General features: G+C 39.1%; 1 protein-coding gene across 1 annotated transcript in view; it reads left to right on the forward strand.

The window, feature by feature from the left end:
* The window catches only part of ROS1 (ROS proto-oncogene 1, receptor tyrosine kinase), a 474,496-nt gene that overhangs the window by 177,492 nt on the left and 284,097 nt on the right, over positions 1-12,907 (forward strand). The window contains exon 19 of the mRNA XM_053712162.1: positions 2,830-2,995. Coding sequence (XP_053568137.1) covers positions 2,830-2,995 — 166 coding nt within the window. The remainder of the gene's footprint in view (positions 1-2,829; positions 2,996-12,907) is intronic.

Below are 12,907 nucleotides of genomic sequence, written 5' to 3' on the forward strand. Positions count from 1 at the left end.
CCAAGATGGCGTCCCTCGAATTCCGATTGGCTGATAGGATTCTATCAGCCAATCGGAATTAAGGTAGGAATATTCTGATTGGCTGATGGAATCAGCCAATCAGAATCAAGTTCAATCCGATTGGCTGATCCAATCAGCCAATCAGATTGAGCTCGCATTCTATTGGCTGATCGGAACAGCCAATAGAATGCAAGCTCAATCTGATTGGCTGATTGGATCAGCCAATCGGATTGAACTTGATTCTGATTGGCTGATTCCATCAGCCAATCAGAATATTCCTACCTTAATTCCGATTGGCTGATAGAATCCTATCAGCCAATCGGAATTCGAGGGACGCCATCTTGGATGACGTCATTTAAAGGAACCGTCATTCGTCGTTCAGTCGTCGGCCAGGATGGATGTTCCGCGGTGGAGGTCTTCAGGATGCTGCCGCTTCGCTCCGGATGGATGCCTCTTGGATGAAGACTTCAATCGGATGGAAGAACTCTTCTGCCCCGCTTGGATGAAGACTTCAGCCGGATCATGGACCTCTTCAGCCCCCCGCTTGGGCTTGGATCAGGACATCGGAGGAGCTCTTCTGGACCGATCGGTGAACCTGGTATGGTGAAGGCAAGGTAGGATGATCTTCAGGGGCTTAGTGTTAGGTTTATTTAAGGGGGGTTTGGGTTAGATTAGGGGTATGTGGGTGGTGGGTTGTAATGTTGGGGGGCTTGGGTATTGTATTTTTTTTTTTACAGGCAAAAGAGCTGAACTTCTTGGGGCATGCCCCGCAAAGGGCCCTGTTCAGGGCTGGTAAGGTAAAAGAGCTTTGAACTGTAGTAATTTAGAATAGGGTAGGGCATTTTTTTATTTTGGGGGGCTTTGTTATTTTATTAGGGGGCTTAGAGTAGGTGTAATTAGTTTAAAATTGTTGTAATATTTTTCTTATGTTTGTAAATATTTTTTTATTTTTTGTAACTTAGTTCTTTTTTATTTTTTGTACTTTAGCTAGTTTATTTAATTGTATTTATTTGTAGGAATTGTATTTAATTAATTTATTGATAGTGTAGTGTTAGGTTAATTGTAGGTAATTGTAGGTAGTTTATTTATTTAATTTATTGATAGTATAGTGTTAGGTTTAATTGTAACTTAGGTTAGGATTTCTTTTACAGGTAAATTTGTAATTATTTTAACTATTTTAGCTATTAAATAGTTCTTAACTATTTAATAGCTATTGTACCTGGTTAAAATAAATACAAAGTTACCTGTAAAATAAATATAAATCCTAAAATAGCTATAATATAATTATAATTTATATTGTAGCTATATTAGGATTTATTTTACAGGTAAGTATTTAGCTTTAAATAGGAATAATTTATTTAATAAGAGTTAATTAATTTCGTTAGATTTCAATTATATTTAACTTAGGGGGGTGTTAGTATTAGGGTTAGACTTAGCTTTAGGGGTTAATACATTTATTAGAATAGCGGTTAGCTCCGGTTGGCAGATTAGGGGTTAATGTTTGAAGTTAGGTGTCGGCGATGTTAGGGAGGGCAGATTAGGGGTTAATACTATTTATGATAGGGTTAGTGAGGCGGATTAGGGGTTAATAACTTTATTATAATAGCGGTGCGGTCCGGTCGGCAGATTAGGGGTTAATAAGTGTAGGCAGGTGGAGGCGACGTTGTGGGGGGCAGATTAGGGGTTAATAAATATAATATAGGGGTCGGCGGTGTTAGGGGCAGCAGATTAGGGGTACATAAGGATAATGTAAGTAGCGGCGGTTTACGGAGCGGCAGATTAGGGGTTAAAAATAATATGCAGGGGTCAGCGATAGCGGGGACGGCAGATTAGGGGTTAATAAGTGTAAGGTTAGGGGTGTTTAGACTCGGGGTACATGTTAGGGTGTTAAGTGCAGACGTCGGAAGGGTTACCGCATAGCAAACAATGGGGCTGCGTTAGGAGCTGAACGCGGCTTTTTTGCAGGTGTTAGGTTTTTTTTCAGCTCAAACAGCCCCATTGTTTCCTATGGGAGAATCGTGCACAAGCACGTTTTTGAGGCTGGCCGCGTCCGTAAGCAACTCTGGTATTGAGAGTTGAAGCTGCGTTAAAAATGCTCTACGCTCCTTTTTTGGAGCCTAACGCAGCCTTTATGTGGACTCTCGATACCAGAGTTATTTTTATGGTGCGGCCAGTAAAACGCGGGCGTTAGTTTTTCGGGTCGTTACCGACAAAACTCCAAATCTAGCCGTTACTTTTTTAACAGTATTTTTATATGCACACTTTCTGGGTAACAAGATCCTACTGAGCATGTGCACAAGCTCACAGGGTATACGTATACTAGTTTGTGATTGGCTGATGTCTGTCACATAATACAAGGGGATGGCAAATGGGAGAAAAAATAAATTTGTCAGAAAAAAAATCTACTGCTTATTTGAAATTCAGAGTAGGGGGCCGATTTATCAAGGGCCGAATGGCCCTTGATGCACCTTTTTCCGCGTGAGCCTTCAGCAGTTATGAAGCAGGGGTCTTAAGACCTCTGCTCCTTAACTGGTCCGCTGCCTCTGAGGCTGTGGACATCAATCGGCCCGATCTCATACGATTGGGCTGATTGACACCCCCTGCTAGCGGCCAATTGGCCGCAAATCTACAGGGAGCGGCATTGCACAAGCAGTTCACCATTCAGCGATCTCTCGCGGACATGATACGCTACAGCGTATCATGTCTGCCAGACATCGGTAAATCGGCCCCTAGGTGTTAAATCATTGTCTTTTTATTATGCATGTGTAAATTTTGCAATTCTACTGTATTGAATGATCTTTTAACTGTGTAAACCCTCTGGAGTTTTAGGTTGGTGCAGTTGAGGACATCTGCCTTACTCCTGAGGACTACCCTGATACGTTCTATGAAGTGGTGGATTTGGAACCTTATGCCGAGTTTGATTTTGCTGTCACTCCCTATACATATTGGGGAAGAGGACCTACAACATCACTAACTCTTCGAGCTCCAGAAGGAGGTGCTTTTTTATTATAGTTATTTGCTTTCATTCATATGAATACAATGTTTTATTTAGCGATATTCTAGCAACACTACAGACAGAAGTGAGTCAGGTGACCACTGTTATGGAAAAACATATTAGGGTGTGCTATTTCACACCATCACATACACATCATTGGGAGGGGTTGAGTGATTGTTAAACTATAAATGCACAGTGTTGTTTATTGTTCAGTAAATTGGCTGAAGAAAGGGATTATTTTCCTTGAAACATCACAAGTAAATATTTAGCCACTATGTACAAAGTCTTTATTGCATTCAGTAGGTACTGTAATGGCATCTTTTTCATGTGTATTTATTCATCTATTTAGAATCCAAAAATAAAGGTCGTTCAGGCACTTGCAAGCTGGGTCAATCTGGGGCCACTTTTGGGCCAGATGACAAGTAGCATGCTAAATTTCTTTCCTCCTATCGCTAACTGCCCTCAAAGTAAAAAATGATTAACTCGTGAGTGAAAGAAAGAGGCGTGCTAACTTCAGAACTTCGGATATTGCAACCTCGCTAATTTCTTCTCCCCATAGATTTCTAGGGGTGTGTTAAAAAAGAAATCTATTAGTTAATCAACTAAAACCTGAAGGTGCATTAAGAATGTTTCAACTTCCTATATTCTTCATAGAAGAAAATTTTATTTTTATTTTAAATATATGTATGTATATATATATATATATATATACAGTATATATACTGTATATATATTATATATCTATACTTATAAATCTATATGGATATATAAAGAGGTAGATAGAAATAGAAACATATGTATTGTAACTACAGATACATATGAAAATAAATATTTAAAAATATATATTTTTTTTCTAATGGAAGAACATAGGAATTTAAAGTATTTCTATTGAAAACACATTAAAAATGAATACAAAATGATATTACTGTATTTACACATATAAATACCTAAATACACATGAATACACATATTTATACTATGCACATACTGTGATTGGAATGCTGTTTTTCATGTGTGGCGGTGGCAATTTGTAGAAGTCAAAGTGTTTTAGCACCCATTTTAGAGAAAGAGAGAGGTGGAGCAGTGATCACATGATGATGTGTATGCAGGAGCCCTGCCATTCCACTGTTAGTGAGGGGAAACTGAGGTGACACAAGCAGGTATGAAGCTATTCTGTAACAGCGATAACCTGACAGCCAAGAAAATTTACATTTCCATTTCCATTTCCATGTCTTGATAGAACGTTTTGAAGCTCATGCTACAAAAATCATACTGCAAAAAAGCTTTCCTTCAACAAATAATCCTATATTATAAAAAACCATGTATGTTTGTTCGATGCAGTCATTCACAGTAGAGACTGTAGCGTGAGACAAACATACCTCGCCGTAAGGATCGGTGTACCGCGATCAGTGACAGACTGCGCGTGTGTCCGACTGCGCGAGAAAGGGCAAGAGGCCTTAAGGAACAGTGCCGCATATAGACAAGTTGGTAGCGTGGGAGGGTTAGGAGGGAGGCAGGTGGGTGGACCATCGCTGGAGGGGGGCAGGAGAAGGTAGGACCGCTACGCTGCAGAAAAAAAATGTTGACAGCGACAGGAAGGGGGAAGGAGGGAGGGGGGATCCAAGGGGTTCTTGGAAGGAGAGGTGGGTAAATGAGGGAGGGAGGGGGGGACTTAGACACATTTTGGCTCATGTATACAGACTTTAAGACTAGTCTCTTTAGAAATGACTATTAGGTCAAAGAAAGAACTTGGTTAGCTGAGGAGGAAGGAAATATCAAATTCACTAAAGGACATACTGTATATTTAATATAATAAAAAAAACAGGAAAACTTCAATACATAAACACTACACACACATCATGTGCGCATACACATACACATTTTTTACAATTAAAACCCAGGATATTCAGTGGCAAAAACATACATTAATGCCATTGTTTCAAAGAACACTAAAGTCATAATTAAACTTTCATGATTCAGACACAGAATACAATTTTAAAACATTTTCAATTTGTTTCCATTGTCAAATTGTGATCAATCTTTCTTTCAGAAGGTGGTGAGAGTCCATGAGCCATTACTCCTGGGATTCAACTCCTGACCACTAGAAGGAGGCAAAGATTTACAAAACTCCAAGAGTTCTTCTCCCTTCCACCTATCTGGTATACTATTCTTAACTTTACCTCCAAGGAGGAAGGTGAAGAATTAAGGTGCTTCAGATTCTTTGCTGAGAGGGGTCCTCAGACTGATTTGAGGCCCATTTTCCCCCACCGAGAGAGCTGCTACAGAGAGATAGAGGGGAGCTTGGAGTATTGGGTAGTGACATAATCACTCCCAAGCCTGCTGCAGGTGTTGCAGTAGCCTCCTCGTGTTGGGTAGTCGAAATACTCCACTATTAGATTCTCTGTTGTAATGGGCTCAGCGCTGGATGGGCTCTCTACTGGAAGCAGTTATTTCTGCAGCTGGTAAGAACAGTGGATTGGGTGCATCTTCAGGTTAGCGAGGACATTTTCAATTACTCAAAGAACCCGCAGGCTTCTAGCAGGTACATTTTCTCTAGACTTAATACATTTTAGTCTAGTAATAGCATGGAGAACATTTGGGAGCATTAGAGATTCTCTCAGAATTTTTTTATTGTGCACCTGACAATGAAATGTTAAACAGTCACTTTTTATTTTGCTGTTTTTCAGTTTCTAGCACGCTCATTTAGTGAGCGCTGGCTCTTTTCATTTTATATATTCCCCCCCCCCGCACTACCGACTCGCATGCCTGACATCATGCCTAATGTAGTTATATAGTTTTAAGCATAGTTTTTTCCCCCCTAGAACTTCTAATACTTATGCTATATATAAACCACCATTGCTACTTGTTTTTATTTATTTTTTCACTGTGAAAATCTCTGTTCTGTTCCCTAATTGCTCTAATTAAATTATTGGATTTTTTGTTTAAATCCCTGATTCTATATTCTCTTATTGTGTCTCCAATTATATTATGTTACACAATACTATATTGTGGGTATATTTTTATGTCTGTAGATACTTCCATTTTGGAGCATTCTGGAACTGTCCACAATAACAATACTTTTATGTTTCTCTTTTAGTAGGTAGATCCACTTGTTTTCTTAAACTTAAGTGTATATTTTGCAATCTTATATCTGTTACTTCCAGCTCAGCTTTGCAGCTCTTTTATGGATTGCCTTATGAATGCTAATCAGTATAGTGCTACTCTTGCCTGTAAAATAATCTGTCATCCCTTCGTTTGTGCTGTGCCTTGTCGTCTCCAAATAAGGACAAATGAGTCTCTGACAAACAACATCCAGTTGTTTTCCCTAGACATTATGAATCTCTAAGAGTTAGATCAGCTAGACAGTTTCTTTCAGGCTTAGATTTTTTTTTACCTCAGATCTATCTTCTAAAGGTGAATTTGTTTCAGATGATCAGGGGTTGCTGATCAATATACAGAATCCTCCTGTTTTTATGTTCATCCTTGAACATCTTAGTACTCTATTAAAGGAGTTTTTTTTATGTACCTTAGAAGTACAAATCTTAAGGCCTTCAGAGAAAAAAATCCATCATAAAATTTTATTTGATTTTCAAATCTTTCTTTTAAAGCTTCAGAAGTTGTTTCCTGTTCCAGAGACGACTACTAAGAAAATTCCCAAAGAGTGGTCTAAATCTGGTCTTCTTTTTATTTTATTCTCAGCATTCAAGAGTATGTTTCCCCTTCTGATTTTTAATATAGAACTTTGAAATGCTGTAACAAAACATACTACTATTCCTTTGAGGATAGTACATATTTAAAATCCTTTTGGTTAGAAAATTAAAGTCTCTTTTCAGAAGAGTATTTCTTCAGGAGGGTACATGCTCCAGCCAGCAATCAGTATTGCTTGAGGTGCAGGGGATTTGTCACATTGGTATGGCAATCTTTGTGATCAGATATCAGAAGATCCTATAGATGAAGATTTCAAAACTGTTTAAAACTTCCAAGGTCCGCAAATGCCTTTATCTGTAATGCTATAGTTGACATAATTAGAATTAATTATACAAATATGGCTTTATTAGTTTGACCAGAAGAGTTTTGTGGCTCAAGTCATGGTCAGCTGACAGGGTTTTAAAAATTTAGATTTCTATCTTTTCCTTTTCAAAGATACATTTTGTTTGGGACTCGTCTAGACATCATAATCTTTACAGTGACTGGAGAAAAAGGAGCTTTCTCCCTCTGGACGAGAATTCCAAGGGAAAGAACAGAGCAATTAGTACCTTTCGTTTTGTTCATTTAATCTAGGAAACAAAAGAAATCCTCCTCTACTCAAAAACAAGTTTCTTCTAGATCCTCCTGAAAGTCCAATCTCAACTGGAACAAGGCCAGACAGTCACAAAAAGCCTTTTTCTTTTTCAAGTCAGCCTGAAAGTGCAGCACTTAATCCAAATACCCTCCTGTAAGGGGCAGATTTTGCAGAAGGAACAGTCTCAGTCTGTTCAAGATCTTTGGGTTCTAAACATAGTTTTCTCATGGATACAAAATAGGCTTCAAATCAGGAGGAAGGTTTCTTCTGTCCCACATTCCATAGTACCCTGTACAGGCACAAGTCTTTTTTCTATGTGTTCAGGATCTAGAATTTATAAAAGTGGTAGTTTCAGTTCCTATGTCAGGACAATGCCGGTGTTTTTATTCTAACCTTTTTATTGTTCCCAAGAAAGGGAACTTTCAGGCCTATTCTGGTTTTAAACTTTAAACAAGTTTCGTAGGGTTCCTACTTTCAAATATAAAACAATTCAGACTTTTCTACCGCTTGTTCAGCACAGGCAATTTATACCTGTGCATGTGGGGTCCAGTACATTGGACGCACCTCTAGGAAGATACGCCTCAGGTGGGGGGAACACAAACGGAATATAATCAAACATTCATCTAAACACAGTGTATCAAGGCACTATTGCATTAAAAGTAGGACAGGCAAATGCCAATTCAGTATTACACCTTTGGAGAGTATTCCCAATAGTCATCATTATAATAGATTCACGCGTCTGAGACAAAGGGAAACATACTGGATTTTCAAATTCCAAACACTCTTCCCCACAGGGCTAAATGAAGTTATAGATTCTATGGCTTTTGTTTAACATTATGGTTGACGGTTAGTCTACATGTATCCCAATAAAGACCAAAATAGTGTAGCACCCACAATTAGTTCTGACACCCTTTTATAGGGGGGATCGCCCTATATAGGGGTATATCTTAGTAGACTTATGAGCCCTATGATCCACAAACTGGACACCTGAGACATTTGGTTTATCTCGTGTTCAGATCGGATAAATGTATCATATTAATATGCTTCATGACCTATAGACTGGACACTTGAGATATAGGGTTTATCTCGTGATCTGATAAATATATCATATTAACATACTTTACACTTACCAGTGTTTATGTTTGATAGACCAAGCAATAGGTTCCTAAAGGTTCACTATATTCATATACGAATCATCACTTTTATTCACACCTTTTCAGTTTTAGATAGAACATAAGTATCTTCATTTGTATGATTTAATTACATTAGCACAACCCACTTAGGGTTCTTATAACACATAGATTCTATTCTTATTACAGGTGTTTTATTAATTATATGGTGGCTATACATATATGAGTATGAGGTTCACCTATCACTTACACTTTAATTTCACTTATACTTTAATTTCACCCACTTCGTATCCATCCACGTTTTGGATGCACTAAAATGAGCAAATTTATTGCGTAATGTATTCACACATACATCACTTTTTACATTTATTCATGTAGTGGATGTATTTAAATGAGCAAATATACAGCGCTATTTATTGACACCATCACCGTTTAAATAATATTGATCAACAGATTGTTTACCTTTATTTATATTTATACTTATTCATATCCATTCACAGATCTAATAACATCACTTTGTAGAGCGATCGCTCTTTTTGATACCGATATTACCCGGGGTCCTGACCAATAGGGCACTTTGTTTACATTACCCGCTGACCAATAGTGATCCCCGCTCCAATATAATATCCGGCAGTAGAACCAATGGGATACACTGTCTACAATCACTATGGAGCAACCAATATATTTCCTCGATGGGCGTCTATTGTAGTGTACTACTTATGACAGCAAAGTAGGGGCACGCCCGATATTAGCCTTTCCATTGGACGCTCCACTTACTAGTAACAAGTTTTGATTGACGGCTACATAGACGAATCCTAAGCAAGCAGCCCAGGTCCTAGTAATACACGATGATTGACGGCTAGGACATCCAATTAGAACATAGAATTGACGAACATTCGTAACCATCAAATATTGGCCACAAAAACACTATGTCACCACGAAATATTTATATACATATACACACAATTTAAGAAGCAGTAAGGTCATCTATATATATTATAAGTAATTACATCCTTATCCAAGTATTTATATGATCACATCACCACAGGGGTGGATCCATTTTGAATGAGGGATACTGATTGGTTTGTGTCATGCCAATTGTTGGGGGTGGGGTGTGGGTGTTGTTTAGTAGCATAGCCCTATATAAGGAGTAAATATTTGTTTAGAAACATGCCTGAGGAAACAGTTTTTAACTGAGAAACGCGTCGCATGTATTCCTGATGTACCAATTACTTTTTTAACACTATGATGAGTGGTAAACCTTTTTATATGTTTTAAATAAATCCATTTTTTTATATAAACCCACTCTCAGTGTTATATATGGTACTGCCTTGCTATGCTACTTTAGAGTATCTGCACTCTAACACCCACGAACCAGCCAGTTCACCCTGGATCAGCCAGCTGGATTGCTGCTAAAATCCAGCCCGTCTCTATAGGTACAAGTGAGTGCCTTCAATAAATGTGAGTACCCTGTGTATACTGGGCTATTACTACCATCTGTACCACCATTTACCTGCACCATTGGCGCCTCTATCCCTGCTTATACTTTTTATATAATTTATACTTATGATAGATTTGAGGGATGCTTATCTTCATATTCCGATACACAAAGACCTTCTCTAGCTCCTCATGTTTGCCTTCCTAGACAAACTCTTTCAATGTGTTGCTTTACTATTTGACCTTGCTTCTGTCCCCAGAATTTTTACAAAGGTTCTGGGAACTATTTTGTCTGTAACGAAGCTCAAGGTATTTTGGTGGCTCCTGGATGATATTATACCAACTGTCTTTTTTTGTCTCATAGCAAACATGGCTGGAGAATCATTGATACAAAGAGTTCTCTTTCTCTTCAGACCAGAGTCCCTTTTCTAGGAGTCTTTATAGACTCAATAAAAATGAGACTTTCTTAAGAGATCAAAGGAGATCAGATGCAAGACTTCAGTCAATTTCCAGCCCTACAATAGCCCTATGCATGGAAGTATTAGGTCCAGATGCCATTCTATTTGCTTTGTTTTCACTTGAGACCTCTTCAACTTTGAATGCTTATTTTAAGGTGCAATAAATACTCTCAGCTTTCTAAAAGGATCCTTTTGGATTCCACATTAAAGCAATCTTTATCTTGGTGGATAGATCACAAGTCCATTTCTCTGGGGGCATCCTTTGTCCATCCAACTTGGGCAATAATCACAACAGACAAAAGTCTTTCAGGCTGGGGTGCAGTATGGGGGCTCAAGGAGATTACAAGGAGTTTGGTCTTCTCAGGAGGCGAGGCTACCAGTAAATATCTTGGAACCTTGTGCTATCTTCAGGGCCCTTCAGACCACACCTCTTCTAAAAGAAGGGACTTAACTGCATATTTTATCAGTCAATGTCACAGCAGTGGCCTATATCAATCATCAAAGCAGAATTATTTTTTGACTTAGGTAGAGAAAAATCTCTGCAGTTCATATCCCAGGTTTAAACAACTGGGAAGCAGTTTATCTCAGTTGCCAATTCCTTCATCCAGGGGAATGGTCTCTTCATCTGGATGTCTTTAACCAGATTGTAAATCAATGGGATCTATCAGAGATAGACCTTTTGGCTTCTTGTTTGAATAACAAACTTCCCAGATAGTTTGCAAGATCTAGGAGTCCACATGCGGAGTTTATAGATGCTGTAGCAGCTCCCTGGTAATTTCGTCTTGCTTACATATTTCCTCCAACTGTTCTGCCACCAATAGTTAAAGCGTGGATCAAAAAAGAGCTGTTATCAGTAATTTTGATTACTCCAGCTTGGACTTACAGAACTTTGATTGTGGATTGGGTATAGACGTCCAGTTGTCCTCTGTGGTCTCATCCTATAAGACATTACCTATTGTTTCAAGTCCCCTTCTATCATCAAGTTCTCCATTCTTGGTGATTGAACAACTCATTTTAAAACAAAGACGCTTTTCTAATGCTGTTGTCAGGTTAGGAAATGTCCAGAAGAAGACCCAAATGCTAGGGCGAACTTAAACAACACCCTTGCACTCTGAGTTTAATCCAGGACGTGACCCCACGACAACCTCCAAAAAACAAAGTACTCACGATTTGGAGCAGGGTTAGCCTGTGCCAAAGTAATTCATGATATCAGCCAGATAGACTTCTGAATAAGGAACTGGTTTCAGGAAATGTCTTCCACAGAATCAGGAGAGCAAGGATAGTCCACTTATACTCAGACAGAAGAAGGGTAAAACAGGAAACAGTTAATAATGCAGGAGTAGGTCATTTGTTATCAGGCAGTCTGAGGGTTAACACTGTGTAGACAGTCTTAGCAGAGTATGCAACAGGTAATCAGGCAGTTTGAGGGTTAACACTGAGTAGACAGTCTTTGCAGAGTATGCAACAGGTAATCAGGCAGTTTGAGAGTTAACACTGTGTAGTCAGAACTTGCAGAATTAACAACATGTAATCAGGTAGTTTGAAGGTTAACACTGTGTTGTCAGAACTTGCAGAGATAGCAACAGGTAAGCTGGTAGTTTGAAGGTTAACACAGATTAATCAGTACTTGTTGAGATTGGCAACAGGATATTAAGCAGTTTGAAGTTTTACACTGAATAATTGTATTTGCAGAGTTTGGAAACAGGTAAACATGCAGATTGAAGGTTTCACAGAAATAACAGTATTTGAATAGTTTGGCAGTTCACAGAGTAGTCAGTATTTGCAGGGATTGCAGCAGGTAAACAGGAAGTTTGAAAGTTTCACAAAACAAACAGTACTTGCATTGTTTGGAGACAGGTAATCAGGAGGTTGAAGGTTAATCCAGCATAGTAAGTCCTTGAAGAGATTGGCAACAGAAAAGCAGCAGTTGGAGAGATTCCTCAGCGAATTCCTATCAGAAGCACAAAGTTAAACAAACAAACGGGCACTGGAGAAACAGGAAGCCCAGAATAAAAAGCCTGGTTGTGACATCATCAGGAAGGGGTGGCTCAGACACCTGTCAATCAAGCACACAGAGAGGACTGCAGAGCTGCCAGCAGCCGAGCGTGACAGTGCCCCCTCCTCAAGGACCCCTCCGGGGGACCCGACCGGGCCTGGCAGGGTATTTCTTGTGAAAAGACTTGTCAAGAGCTGGAGCATGAACATGAGAGGCCGGTTCCCAAGATCGTTCAGAGATAGGATAACCCTTCCAATGGACCAGGGAGTACAGCCGATTGCCCCGTAGCTTGGAATCGAGAATCTGGCTAACTTCAAACTCAGAAGTTCCCTCTACGGAAAGTGGAGGAGGTGGTTTACTCTTGATAGAGTAGCGATTGTAGATGACTGGCTTGAGTAGGGAGACATGAAACACTGGATGGATCTTTAGAGTCTTGGGTAAGGCCAGGCGGTATGCAGAAGAACAAACTCTGGAAACAATTCGAAAAGGTCCAATGTACTTAGGACCCAACTTGGTACAAGGTTGTTTTAGATGTATGAATCTGGTGGATAAAAATACTCTGTCTCCAGTATGAAGTAAAGGAGCCTTGCACCTTCTACGATCAGCATA

The sequence above is a fragment of the Bombina bombina genome, chromosome 4 (genome assembly GCF_027579735.1).
Source record: "Bombina bombina isolate aBomBom1 chromosome 4, aBomBom1.pri, whole genome shotgun sequence".
NCBI lineage: Eukaryota > Metazoa > Chordata > Amphibia > Anura > Bombinatoridae > Bombina > Bombina bombina.